Source organism: Drosophila miranda, chromosome 2 (assembly GCF_003369915.1).
Source record: "Drosophila miranda strain MSH22 chromosome 2, D.miranda_PacBio2.1, whole genome shotgun sequence".
Taxonomy (NCBI): Eukaryota; Metazoa; Arthropoda; class Insecta; order Diptera; family Drosophilidae; genus Drosophila; species Drosophila miranda.
The window spans coordinates 19,380,066-19,395,099 of record NC_046675.1 but is presented as its reverse complement, the minus strand read 5'-3'; the positions used below and the strand labels follow the sequence as shown (position 1 = coordinate 19,395,099).

At 41.6% G+C, this 15,034-nt stretch overlaps 2 protein-coding genes across 2 annotated transcripts; one reads left to right on the top strand and one right to left on the bottom strand.

The window, feature by feature from the left end:
* Positions 1-3,650: 3,650 nt before the first annotated feature.
* Positions 3,651-5,578, bottom strand: LOC108154084 (zinc finger protein 830). The gene is made up of 2 exons (XM_017284198.2): positions 5,394-5,578; positions 3,651-4,365 (listed from the first exon to the last, which is right to left on the bottom strand). Exons 1-2 carry the CDS (start codon positions 5,477-5,479, stop codon positions 3,765-3,767), a joined length of 687 nt encoding a protein of 228 aa, XP_017139687.1. The 5' UTR covers positions 5,480-5,578; the 3' UTR covers positions 3,651-3,764.
* Positions 5,579-8,283: 2,705 nt separating this feature from the next.
* LOC108154086 lies at positions 8,284-13,256 on the top strand. Its single transcript, XM_033388680.1, has 3 exons — positions 8,284-8,334; positions 9,466-9,612; positions 12,640-13,256. Exons 1-3 carry the CDS (start codon positions 8,299-8,301, stop codon positions 12,880-12,882), a joined length of 426 nt encoding a protein of 141 aa, XP_033244571.1. The 5' UTR covers positions 8,284-8,298; the 3' UTR covers positions 12,883-13,256.
* Positions 13,257-15,034: the final 1,778 nt, after the last annotated feature.

The window sequence follows — 15,034 nt, the reverse complement described above, 5'->3', positions numbered from 1 at the left end:
GGCGCGTTTGGCCTTCCTAAGTTCTTTGTTGTAGGTGGACAGACTGGCCTTGTATTCAGCCCAGTTTTGCTCAACGTTTTCAGTTTTAGCTTTATTGAAGAGTCTCCGGGAGGGTTCCCCCAGTTTCAGATTCCACCATAATTAGGCCGATGTCCTTGGCCAAACAGTCTGTGATTAGAGCCCGGAGAGGCGCGTGTGGAGGGGGGTGTGGTTGATCATGCCCCATGTATGCGGAGCATATCCTCAGTGAGCGCTTCTGAGCTTCGAGGCCCACTGCGGTGTGGTCTTCATTGCTGAAATTTGGGAGCAAAAATAAGTGCAACTCTCTTTTTGCAAGAATGCAGGTACGAATTTTACCTGCGGTTTCAGCTACGTATAGCTTGTAGTCAGAAGCCCTCAGACCGGAGACCCTGTTTCCGAGGATCCAGGGCTCCTGAATGAGGACTATGTCGGCTCACCCATGGCCAGGTGGAGCAGTAGAGCAGCGCCTTACAATGGCGGAGGTTTATCTGCAGGAGCGTCAATGACATTCCTGAGGCTCGCCTCCACCATTGTTGCTTCTAGATCGCTGTCGGGGGACTCCGGCTCCTCCCCAACAACGATGTGGCTGAGACCTCTGGCTAGGTCGCTCTCATCGAACGCGTAGTCGTCCAGGATGTCGTCCGACATCATGGACGCCGCATCCGTCGCCGGGTCCGGGTCTGGCTCGACCTCCGCTTGCCTGCTTTTGCGATCGGACTTGTAGGTGGATATGGTGATTTTTTTGTACTCAACCACACCGACCGTCTTTGCGAGGGGTTCTAGCGACTCCTCATTAAGGACGAGGATTATCTGGCGCCTCTGCCCCTGGATATCCTCCACCTTGGCCACCTTGGCCACGACCCGTCTTCTTAAGATCTTTACCGACGCCTGCAATAAGGCGCTCGACAAAGCATGCCCCTCTGGCAAGAATAGGGGCCGGAGGAAACCTGAATGGTGGAATCCGAAACTGGGTGAGCTCCGAAAGCCTCCCGGAGACTCTTAAATAAAGCTAAGGCTGAGAACGTTGCCAGTCTGTCAACATACAACAAAGAACTTAGAAAAGCCAAACGCGCCTCCTGGCGTAAGTTCTGCAGCGAAATCGAGAGTAACTCAGAAGCCTCGCGCTTGCGCAGAGTTCTCTCGAAGACAACACCCACCCTGGGGTACTTGAAGAACACCGACCAATCGTGGACTACGTCCAGCGATGAGTCGCTAAATCTTCTCCTAAATACTCACTTCCCTGGCTGCGATGAAAACAGACCCAACTACTTCGCGTCTCCTTCTGTCGTCTCAAATGCCATCCTGAGCCTGCTAAGCCAGGAGAACATTTCCTGGGCGATCAGAACCTTACAAGTCCGCGGGGCCAGACGGCATTTTCCCTGCCCAACAGATTCACGCGGGACATAGAACCATTAACAGGCTCAAAATAATTTACGAGGGAATTTTCTCCCACGGGGGCATTTCTGACACCTGGCTTCAGACCAAAGTCGTATTCATATCCAAGGCAGGCAAGCCCTCGCACACTGCCCCAAAAGATTTCAGGCCCATTAGTCTATCGTCTTTTCTTCTAAAGGCGATGGAACGGCTTCTGGGGCTGCATCTAACGGCGTGTATTCGGCCCAGTCTGATCTCAGACTCCCAGCATGCCTATCGTAAGGGAAGATCCACCAAAACGGCCCTACACTCTATCACATCGATCATCGAAGCGTCCCTTAACTTTAAGGAGTACACCCTAGTAGCCTTCCTCGACATAGAAGACGCCTTTAACAACATCCTTCCGACCGCCATCACGGGCGCACTGACCGATCTGGGGGTTGACTCCAGGACGGTGAGCCTGATCGATCAGATGCTACAATGCAGGACGGTTGAGGCATCACTGGGGACGTCAACGTGCACCAGATTTGTCAGCAGAGGCACACCGCAGGGCGGAGTCCTCTCGCCCCTCCCATGGAACCTGGCAATGAACACACTGCTGCGGGAGATGGAGGGGGGTGGCTGCCGTGTGGTTGTGAGTTGCATGACAAGTACTCTCACGAAAATGTCGAAATGGGCAGACAAATGCGGGTTAGGCGTCAACCCGTCTAAAACGGAAAACGGTGCCTTTTACTAGGAAGTACAAAGTTCCGGTACTGATTCCCCCTAGACTATGTGGGGAAGCGCTAGTTTTCAGCAACAACGCCAAGTATCTTGGTCTAATCCTCGATAGAAAGCTCGACTGGAAATTGAGCATAGAGGATAGAGTAAAGAAGGCCACAGTGGCCTTCTATACTTGCAGGAAAGCCATCGGACTAAAATGGGGAATGACCCCTATATAGTTCGGTGGCTTTACACCGCCATCATACGACCGATCTTGCTCTATGGAGTGGTGGTATGGTGGCCAGCCTTAGACAGAAGGACATGCCTCAATAAACTCAGCAGAGTTAAACGCATGGCAGAGCTATGCATCACTGGCGGGCTACGCACTACTCCAAGGGAAGCCCTGGATACTGTGCTGGACCTCCTCCCTGTAGATCTCATGGGTAAGAAGGTGGTAACACTTTCTGTCCTTAGAATGAGAGAAGCCAAACTGTGGAAAGCATCCGTGGTTGGGCACTCGGGAATCCTGATGAGACCATTTCTCCCTCCCTGTAGATCTCATGGGTAAGAAGGTGGTAACACTTTCTGTCCTTAGAATGAGAGAAGCCAAACTGTGGAAAGCATCCGTGGTTGGGCACTCGGGAATCCTGATGAGACCATTTCTATCGTCTCCAAACTACTTCTAGACACGCACTTAGTGTGCGTCTTCTCGGACAGCCAAGCAGCTATTAAAGCTCTAGGCTCAATATCGTCGAACTCAGCGACTGTAAATGACTGCCGCAGGTCTCTGCACGAGATCGCAGAGCAGTTAGTTCTCTTCCTTATATGGGTCCCCGGCCACAGGGACATCGAGGGGAACGACGCCGCCGACGAGCTAGCCAGGCAAGGTTCTACGATCACTCTCCTATCGGAGGGGGAGCAAGTAGCGATGCCCTTGGCTACGTGCAGGCTCCTAACGCACGAATTGTTCGAGCAAAATGCCAATAGGAGATGGCGGCAAACCGTTTCCTGTAAAGTCTCAAGATTGATATGGCCATATCGATCGAAAAAGCGCTCAGCAGAGCTGTATAGACTCAGCAGAGCACAGTGCTCTGTAGTTACTAGAGCCATTACGGGACACTTGCAGATCGGCACTCATGCCTCCAGACTGTCAATCCCTCATAACGATTTCTGCAGGAGTTGTCTCGACGAGGAGGAGGAGGAATCGGTCCCCCACTTCTTCTGCCACTGCCCAGCCCTTGGAAATCGTCGTCTTCGTATTCTCGGGGCCGCTTTCCTCACGGACATTTCGGACCTGTCCGAAATCAAACCAGGGACCTTGTCCAAATACATCGAAGCCTCCGGATGGGACTGCCCTTAACCTGCAGTAGTCTGCTCTCACGGTTCAGGCAACGAGAAGGGGCACATGCCCATGCGGCAACACAACGGACCTTTTACAGGTCCAAGTGAGCTCGGGGGCGGGAGGCTCACATCCCCCACTCCCAGCTACCGCCTTAAACCTAACCTAAACCTAACCTACTAACTGAAGATGAAGTAATGTAATGCACCGCGACTCACGTACCGACTCGTTTATTATATTTCCCACTAGAGCTCATAAAAAAATACATTTTTTAACATATCTCTATATTTATATTGATATACATGTACGAAATTTAAGATTAATTAATTTATGAATGCATGTTTTTAGTTCTCCAGTCGTACAAGTCATCAAAACTGTATTCTTCGTCACTTGAACTTGAATCAGACTGTACTAAAACTTGTTTGTTGACTTTGCGTTCCTTATTAATTAGACTATTTTTCTGATCATTTATTTTTATAAATCGTTTCCAATTGTCAATCTGTTCATCAATTTCTTTTAGTTGTCTTTTAATATTAATATTTTCTTGCTCTTCAGCCACAATAGTACTAGAAACGGTAGCAGCCATTTTAATTTCTCGCTGAAAGCGTATCCACTCTTCATCTTCGTTTGGATCAGCTTGGTGAAACTGATTTGACTTCTCCAAATCAAAAAACTTGCCAGGTAATGTTTCACATATCCTAGAATCAGAATGTTCACTTTTTCGAGGGGTTTTATCGTTGTATGTACTACTATTTGCGGTTGAAAGTAACTGCTGAGATAATTTGTTGGGGGATAATATTTTAATCGTATTTTTCTTGGTTAAATCCACATTTAATTTGTGCTGTTTGGAGTTAACATGCACCTTCCAGACACTTGGCTTAATAGCAATCCGGCATATTATGCATGTTAAGATTCCTGAGGCGTTGTATGTATTAGTTTAAGTTAAGAAAACCACAAATGTGTACCTCGAAAACTTAATTCTACCATAATATTGAAAAGTTCACCAACCATCACTCAGTTCTCAGCATATCTTACTATAGCGACACAACCTAATGTTAAACTTTCGCTGTAAAAAGGATTTTGATATTTACCCCCGAAACAGAAAGGTGCCTGTTTCTACAAACTGGTTCCTCAGTTTTGAAGCTATTTAGTAGGTTATAATAACAAAGTGAATCAATTAACTTTGGCGCACCATAGTTTTGCGTTTTATTACGAAGCTCATGTGGAGTTTTAAGATTTAAGTTTTGGGGTGGTAAATGGAGAACTAATTCCATTTCTCTAGCTAAAATTTCAATTTCTAAATATTCCTACACAATTTTCTAATAAGCTTATACCAGATTTCATGGTATACACACACCATCCAACAACTAAATTTCGCTTTTTGTATAGATTCTTTTTAGTTTACCTGCATCTTTTCAGACTACGGTTTAGTTGATTTATATAAAGTTTGGCCAATACTTTTTAGTTAAGCTTTGAAACGATGGTTTTGTCAGGATAAACAGCTACATAGCTATTAAAGGGAGTTTTAGTGACTGAATATTTCTCCTGGCGTTGCTTTTAACCGTCGAAACAGCTCTTTACCTTCAAAATTCTCGTGGTTATGTGGTGCATTCAATGTTTCATGTCCTATAGCCTATTTTATGAATCCCCTGTTATTTTTTCTTTTAGTCATAGACTCATATAATTTTTCACTTATTACTTATTTTTTGATGGGTGTGCCCAAACCAAATTGAATCACTGTATGAAAGTTCTCACCGCCACGAAAAAGTTGTTAAAAGTTGTTTTTAAATTAGTTGTATAATTCTGTAACAAATATCTTATGGAAATCTTTCCACTATATAATACATATACTACATGTCTACATAGGTCACTGTAGGTTAACCCAGTCATCAACCAGTCATTTCGAACTAATGTATACATATGTACATATATTTACATATGTTTTGGTAAAGGATATTTTGCTAGGGGTGAATCTACTTTGCCGAGAGGTTTTAAAGAATCGCATTGATTTTTCTTGCTCCTGTTCCGTAGTGTGCTATTCATGTTCGTAAAATTGTTGCTTTTATTAATTTCGAAAAGAACTAGTAACTAATTGATTACATTTAATGTTCCCTTACAACATACTCGTACAAGATACTTATCGATAACACCTACCCTTTAAAAATATACCAATATACACCGAAATATACTTTCTAATTTTCAAAATATACCGATGAAAAACAGTTTTTTTTTTAAATAAAGATGTAGCGAAAAGAAACATTGCTTCCAGCGTAATGAAGTTTTGTACATTTTATACACCACAACGAATTTTAATTTGAAAACAAAAATATATATTCCTTGTTGATGCATTAACATTGAATAAGCGAATAAGTTATGTTAATTATGTTATGTTATATTAATTATGATTGGGACACCGGGGACTCGAGGGGTGAACCGGAGCAGAAACAAAAAAGAAAAAAAAGCCCGTTCAGTCTCGGTTGCATTGCCGCCATTTACACCGACTCACGCCGAGCGCCGTCCTCGTCTTCGCGTCAGCCGACCGGTCGTAGGAACCGCGACCTCATCGCGCCGTCTCCTCGTCTCTCCGTCGTAGGAGCCCCGACGCACAACATAGACTCGATTCTGCAACATAGCAACCTAAATATCCTCCCGACGGTGGTCCTGGATACGGGCTCTAATGATTTTGAAACGGGCGCACTCAGATACCCATGCCGGTGAGCTGCTTTGACGACTCATTGGCCAGCGCCTTGAAGCTAACTACTAAGCGTGTTGGCAACGTGAAGGTGTGCACCGCGATCATTTGGACTAAGAAGGGCGACCTCCGACTGGAAACTATCCTTAAGGTTGAGCCCCGTTCGCGAATTGACGATATTAAGCGCGAAAATGCGCAGATTCATCGACAAGCCACCATCTTAGGCGCCGACGTCTACCCGGAGATGATCCAACCCGGGTTCCTATCGCACGAGGACGGCCTTCCTGTGGCCCAGAGCACGGCTTTCGAATGGATCGTATCTGGTGCATGCACACAGCCATAGACACCATACCATTACGTTCCATACGTCGCTCACCGTCTCGTAGTTCGTAAGAAAGAGAATAAGTTTCGATTCCACCTACGCTACAAGCTGCCGTAGTGCATTTATTTGCGTTTACCAATTCTCTCTAGAACACTCAAATACAGGAAGATACACTTATTGAAAAACTACCGTCTTTTTTTTTTGTATATTTTCTCACTCGTCGCTGGACCCAGCTACCGTGATCCGCCCCCCCACAAACAAAGTGTGTAACTCGTCATTACTTTTTGTAAAGGGCTCTGCTATCTTCGCCCACCCTCAAAATACCAACTAACAACAAATAAAAATTATAATGTTTCCAAATCATTAATTTCTGAAATTATTGAAAAATTAAAGGCAGCGAAAAAGCTGCACCTTCGTCTTTGGTATAGACTACCACCTCCAGAGCTTCCAACTGTGGCACCTTCTGCACCAGCCAGTTGCATTTGAGGATCTTGACACCGTTCAGCCATACCGCGCACTCTAGATCGAGTGTGGACTCTTGGTGGCCAACATCTCCTTCAACGTGTTGGCGAATCCACCATTCGCTACCAGCATCTGCGGCAGCTGCGCGTAGTGTCTGCGGCCTTCCTCTAACCGTTGCTCAGCCCAGGCTAGTTTGGATTTCTCCTCTATCCGCCTTGCCTTGGAGACGGCTCAGTAACTCGAGGGCCGCCTTATACGGGGCCTTAACCTTCAACCCCTCCCTGGAACGCTTCGGCCGTATCCTACCCAGGGAGCTGGTACCTGGTTAGGTCTTGCTTATGGATAGAACCCTTTCCTGGTCCAAGTCTGTCACGACAACGGCACCCGTACTGCTTATCTTGCAACACACCGTTTTTGTGCCATTAGTATTACAACTGACATGGCCTGCTTTCGCTATGTCCGAGGTGTGACCGCTGGCGACACGCAGAGAGGGTTGCTCCTCACCGTGCCCGCCAGCCATGGCCCTGGTTCAGTTCCCCCGACTTTAGATCGGAAAGTCGCTGGACCATTGCCTTAGACAGAGCAATCGACAGTGCATTACCCTTGCCCGGGATAATACAGTGTCCATTGCCCAGCTGGCACCCTCATGGATGGTTCAGCTGGTGGATTTTTGCCAGCCATCTTGAATATTATAAATTTTTAATGAATCAAATTTCTCATAGCATAATATGGTGGTGTATGAGAGTACTCAGATTACACAGCTGAAATGGACAGCAAAAAACGGAAACCAAACAAGCGATTAGGTGCGACTGTGACGAAGTGAATCTAGTAAAGGCTGTAAAACAATGGGAATTTAGTACAGCCGAAACAGATTTATCGAATATTGCGGTGCTTTCTCCCTTCATTGCCGTCCTCTAGATCCACAGTGCCCACAAATAATACATTCTAACTTGGAACAGTGCAACCGCAGATCAATCACAGCTGGTCACACTCTGCCGCTAGCATAATATTTAGCCCGTTTTGCTCTCAAAACCGTTTTTGGATCTGAGAACTAGGCTGTAGCGATATATTAAAGTATTATATATTTCGTTCCCGAACTGGGAACAGGAACATGCACATTGAACAAATTGGAGGGACGCTAGCGAGAAAGTCGGTCAAAAGACATATTAAGTAAAATTATATTAATCTTATTAGTTTTTATACACAATGAATACAATCCCATTAACTTTGATTCTTGCTTTAATGAAGAATTTAAATTTTTAACAATATTAATTTGTACATATGTATATAAATATCAAAACGCATATCCATATAGCATATGCACATCATAGACATAATTTCGACAGCGAATGTTGTTTAGAATTGTGTACAAGGTTAATTTGTGGAATGTACCCTAGTGGAAGCGGGGTATTTCTCTATTTGGTATGGTTAATCGAAAATGCAACCCTCGGAATATAAATTACATCGGAAATAAAGAGAAAATACAATATTTTATTTTAGTTCAACGCGTTTATACATAGAGAGTACTAATTGTCATGGGCAGTATTGAAAAGGCATGCATATCAGGGTTTCTTTGCCGACTATGTTCTGAAATGCACAGAACCGTAATTCACATATACAGCGACCATGGCCAACGTCTCTGTCTTGTTGAAAAAATTAACGGCTACCTTCCAATAACTGTATGTATTAAAAAACTTAATAACTAGACTTTCTGTGGTAGCATATATGGTAGTTCAAATACAAAATGTTTGAGTTGAGAGTAAATGAATATACATACAGTATGTCAAGACACTCTTGAACATAATATAGATTTTTCAGTATATACATATGTATGTACACACATTTGCATTTTAACAGGTATATTTTGAGTAACATTGTGTTGATTTGTATACAAATAATTGATGTAGCCAGAACAGTTATGTACATATGTTTATTATCGTTTTGATCCTCATAATTACAAAGATTCTGTAATTTTATTGTATCCTTAATCTTACATACATATAGTATACAGTTATTAACAGATAAATGGAATCAAAAATGTCTTGGCGAAAATTTCGATTTGTTTCTATTATACAAACAAAATTTCTTAAGTGCATACCTAGACTTTCGAGCCTCACTAGTTTGTATACCCGATACTCAAAATGAGTATAGTATATTAGATACATACATATGTATGTACATACATTAGATTATATGTATATGTATAGCATCATATGATCAGCATTAATGTCGAGTCAATTGAGCCATGTCTGTGCGTCCATCCGTCTTGCCGTTCGCCTAGTGCTCAGAGACCATACGAGCTAGAGCAACGACATTTTGTATCCAGAGTTCTTTGTCGTTCAATGTAGCCATATTTACTATGTATCGGGTATAAATGTAGAGTTGCGGTCGCAGCAGCAACTCACAGCGACAACCATACAAAAAATTTAAAAGGCAAACAAAATAATTATTAGTTATTAATTTCAAATGAAAAATTGCATTCTCCATATACATAGGTACATATATAAATTATTAGTGTATATTATTCATCCATCAATATATTTTTATTTTCAGATTTCACCGACTGATCCGTTGCCAAAAACCATTTGTAGAACATGCTTACATCGTGTAGAGCAACATTATTCTCTTTTAATGCGGCTTACACGAATGCGAGAGGAGCGAAAAATTCAATTTTTTGAGTACAAGTCACGCAGAGAAATGGTAAGTTAAAGCAAAGACTATACAACACCAAAGCATTGCATAAGGAACAAATTCCATTTAAATTTTTTTCGACGCTTCGTGGTATGTGCGCGCGGAGGACGTACCTAAATTCTCTTTAATCTATCCTTCGCATGATAAATATATATTTATATATATATATAGTTATAGTATAACTATAACTAAATGCAATAGCTAAGTACACACAGGAGAGTGTATGTGTTTCGCCCGCCCCCTTCCGTCCCACAAAAGGACGAAAATCTGTGGCATCGACAATTTTGAGGAAACGAAAAAATCGAAACTCAATATCATAGTGAATGACCATATCTACCAGATTGCTGTGCTTGTCGTAAGTTCTTCTGCGTCCTTATTGGTTTTTAGCTGACATACTCTATGTGCCATCGGTTAATCGGTTGTTTATCGTGTTGCTAACGATTTGTAGTTCCACCTTTGCAACCGCCTTCCTGGTTTTCTTGGCCACCACGACTAACGCCAGAAAAACCAATAGAGTAACCCATTTGTTAAAGCTCGATTTCGAAGATGTTGTCAAAAATAATGATCCTCTTGTTCTCAGATATTAGAATGGAATTCTCTGTGGTCTACGCCACAAAATCTTGTAAGATTGTGATCACCCATGATCTCCCGAGTGTCCCCTGCTGGCTCTGCGACAGCGAGCGCTGAATTTGTAGCCCTCGTGGGTGATGCTATCGCTAAACGTAACGGCTTGCATTACAGTTGCGAGGCATGCCGTGCGGTTGAGAAAGACATGGTAATTTTTATGAGGCAGACAAGGACTGGCTTTAAGGAGCAGACTGTTGGTTTTAGAAACCAATACGATCGGTTCTTAGCCATGGAGTCTTACTTAAGCAGTTTTTAACTGCTGAATGAGTCTCCTATTCGAAAAAAGGTAGCTCCGCGGGTTCTGCAAGTTCTAACTTTTCATGTGTACAGCAGTTGACTTCGTTTGCCACTTCAAGGGCAAAGACAGCTGCTAGTGATGCAAATTCGGTAGCCGAATTGATCACCTCGGAGATAATAAAGCCGGAAACGTAAATTTTTGTCTCACGACTGGCCACTGACCTCACATCTAACATAATGATGACTTCAGTAAAAAATTCGACACAGTAAACCACTTTTCTAGCACATGACCTTTTGGGGTTTCCGCCCAACCTCCTAAAATTTCTAGCAACCTTTGTTCCAAGTCGCAAAGGGTCCTCTTCAAAAACTCCCAGTAAAGGTTACTTCTGGAGTACCACAAGGCAGTCATCTAGGCTCCTTACTTCTTACATTATTTCTCAATGACTTGCCTTTGGTATTAACATACGCTCGAGTACTTATATATGCAGAAGATCTTAAACTCTGTTACACCTTAATGCCTCGAAATGAAAAGTAATGACATTTCATTGTTCTAGCCCCTAGAACCCCTAGGCCCTAATTTTTGCTCTGCGGGGCCCCAACTGTGATTCAAGTGTGACATTTCCATCTTACCCTTGTAGATTGCTTTTAATAAACCTTCCATCCTTAGTTAATCGTGGAAAAATGTATAGTGTGATTTGTATGTACATATTGATCAATGGTGCGTTAGAATGCCCTGATTTGTTGAGCCGCATAAACTTTATGATTCCTATTCTGCGTTCCTATTCTGCGTTCCTATTCTGCGTTCTTGCATGCCAGTTATTGCATATCAACGTCCAAATTAAATGAAAAACAAACTTCCACCCAAGAAGTCAAGTGGGAAAGCCACCTGTGTTGCATATAATATAATTCAAAGGAATCCGTCCAATTATGATTAAATCCTCGATTTTCGTCTTCACTTCGTAAGTTATTTTCAAAATGTTATGGATCAGTAACAAGTGCTGTGAAAGTGGATGTGTGTAACACCCAGAAGGAAGCGTGTCCGACCTCATAAAGTATATATTTTCTTGATCAGCATCAATAGCCGAGTCGATAAACCCATGTCTGTCTGTCCGTCCCAAGGAGCCCCTAGTTCTCAGAGACTATAAGAGCTAAAGCAACGATATTTTGTAACCAGACTTCTGTGATATCTCACTGTTTCAAGTGTATTTTAAAACATCTCCCCACCCCCTTCCACCCCCGCAAAGGACGAAAATCGGTGGCATTGCTGTCAAAAAGTTCCATATATTTCGCTAGCAGCAGAGTGGAAACAGGGGTACACGACTCAGTCATCTGTGATTTGCTTAAAAATTTGTTTAAAGTGAATAAAGTCAATAAAAGGCACACACTACTCCGGCTGGGGCCGCTAATTAACAGGCATAGAATAATTCCTTCTTTGATTGTACTGTATAGTTAGCTCTTAAGCCTTAGTAGAGCATGTACACTTGGTCAGACTTTGCCGCAAATAAATGATATGACATTGTTAGACGGTGAACATTTTTGTCGATCCAAGTTTAGGCTTATCATTGAAAAAAAAAAATGTCACAATTTAATGATGTTGAAAATGTATACATAGTTTCTATAGTTTGTTTGTTGCTAATTGGTAATTTGATGGTGGCCGAAGATGGCAGAGCCCTTTACAAAAAGTAGTGACGGCATAGGAGAGAAAAGATAACAAGAGCGAGCATATGTAGATAAAGAATAGATGATGAAATGAGAACATGTTTCTGAGCGAGCAAATGCGAAGGTACGCTTACGTTACGTTACAGAAAATGAATAGGATAGGAAATAGAAAGACGAGTAAAGAATTTACACTCGGGCGTCACCCGAACAATTTGTTTGAAATTTTTTCAGTGAAAGCACACAAACACCGTAGTGTGTTTAAAGTCATTTCAGAGACATGGGAACGAAACTTTCTGCTTTCTTATTGATTCGTTATGATCATCCGAATCTGACTTAAGGAAGGATTCGTAATGATCGAAAGTATAAAAGCGTAATGATTTAGAGGCATGAGTATATCTGTGTTTTTACGCATATTTTGGATTCATGCCGAGCTCTTTTGCTGACCATATTCATTTAGGTGGACTGTACACTTGCTAAAAGTATTAATATTAAACCAATTTTAACACTTTAAAGGCAAATTCATCAATATCCAGCGTGGAAGGCTCTGATGAGGAAGATAACTTAGCAGAACCCGCAGACAAAACAAATGGCCGACCTGGAAAACAGACCTCCGAGTCCATTCGATCAAAAAATACGGTCATAGCTCATCGAAACAATAATGAAACCCACGATGAGAGTGGGTCTGGTTCAAGGATTAGAGACGGTAAAGGGTCTGGAAACAGTGGGACAGGACATACCACTCCAACATTAACGTAAATTGATGACTGTCAAACAAGTCAATGGTTTAAATAATACTATATGTATATAAACTTATTAATATATAAAAACATATATGTGAAAGTATAATTTTAGCCATTAAAGGAAATCGATCAACTTATTTATATCTATTAAACATTTAAAACCAAAAAAAGGCTGGGTAGCTTGTGCTGTCCACAATATTTGATACTGCTCTTACAAATTGATCATTCAAATAAAAGCTAAATCATATAAAACTTACTTTTAAATTACAACTCGAAAATTTTCGAGCAATTACAAAAAAGTATTGCAAAATTATATCGAGACAGTTTAAGCTGAAAGTTGTAAGATTGGTCGGATTATCTTAAGTAATAAATAATTTTTTCTCTCATTGACTTTTTAATACTAATCTTTCTCAAGATAGTCATGGGTCGATTTGTATATATGATGAAATGAAAGGTTAGGACTTCTGCTGAAAATATTTAATTGTTTTCAAGCCTAGGAGGTGAAGTGAGGAAATAAAAAGCGATCGTTTTTTTCTTAACTTTTTTATTTAAAAGAGGCCAACAAAAGGTATTTTCAAGACAAAAGGGTAAATTTGGAAAAAAAAAAATTTAATATAATCCATATACATATTAGCATGTTAAGAAGAGGAAGGAATTATTTACCACATATGTTTGTTTTAATTAACAATTATCTGCTTATAATGAACTTAGATACAAAAGGAGTAAACAAAAAAGAAAAGAGGAGAAAAAAAATTTAAAATTTGTTAAGTTTAGGTGATTGTAAATATTACGTGCTATTAGTTTAGGGGATGGTTCAGGGCATAAGGCATGAAAAAGAGGGTTATAATTGTGGTATATACCCTAAACCCTAATAGGTTAATGCTGGGCATAATTTTACCTACATATGGGTAGATAGAACAGCAAGGTCCATCTGACCCAAGAGAGTTTTTGAGTCAAAAATCCTTAGAAGGAGCTTGAGCACGAACATTACCCAATTACATATTCTGAGATGGTGCAACGGGCTTGGACGATACAGGTACGATGATTTCTGAAACAAATTTAAGGGCGGAGTAAATAGAGCTATAAAACAAGTTGTAAGTTTCGTATATGTTCGGTAATGAATAAAGAAACGACTAATCAAAAAGCGAGAGATGAAGATTTAAATCAATAAAATTTGTTTTTCGAAAACATTTTATGTAGCAAGGAGCCATGGAACTGTCAGCACCGCCAGATCGGGTACACTCAAAGGATATCAAAAGAGTTGGATGGTAAGGATCTTCACGAAATGATATTGGGAAATATCCGTTAGGCCATTGATGAAATCATTGTGGCAATTTGGAAGCAACAGGTAAGCGCCATCGCAAGGCAGCCAAGAAAGAAGTGGTAGGTTAAAGTCCCCCATGACAATTCGATAATTGCAACCTAATGCAGATACGACAGTATTAATTGCAAAGATGTCGTTTCAGTAAACCTCAGCATCAGACCTAGGAGGAATGTAAGAGCAGGTTAAATAGAAAAATGCCGACACAATACGAACTACTGACTGCAACAAATTCTATTCCATAGATGCTATTGAATGGGAATAACTCAGATTTCAGAAATCTGTTTTGACTGCAATCTGGGCGGTCCATTCTATAAATGGTGTGATTGTCAATGAAAATTTCATGATCATTGATAGAAGAGTTTAGCCAGGTTTCAGTAAAAGCGATGGCGTCAAATTCAAAAGACGCACTATTTGTATGAATGTGACGCATTTGCCCAAAAAACTGCGTACGTTCTGAGAGTGAATAGAAAAATAGTTCACCAGTTTTTTGGAGCAGCCGGTTTGGTGATTCTGGGACTCAGGTTAGAATCTTGATGAAGGAACCCATGCATAAATGTATGCTTAGTCAATATTGACGGTTCAATAGATTTATATTGAAAAAATTCAGGCAGGAGAATTTTAAAGGATGTTATGTTGCGCTAATGTTTAAATGTAAATTAAGTCACACTTATATCATCAGGCGAAGCGTTAAGTTTAGAGGACTGATGTTGTGCGAGAGCTAAAAAAGAGCTCTCGGTCCTGGGGCAAAAGCATCGGCAGTGACGGGTAGAGCAGGAATAGTCAAGACATCCCCAGCAACCAGCACACTAGCACTGGCTGCACTCAGCTCGTTGTCGTGATGGCA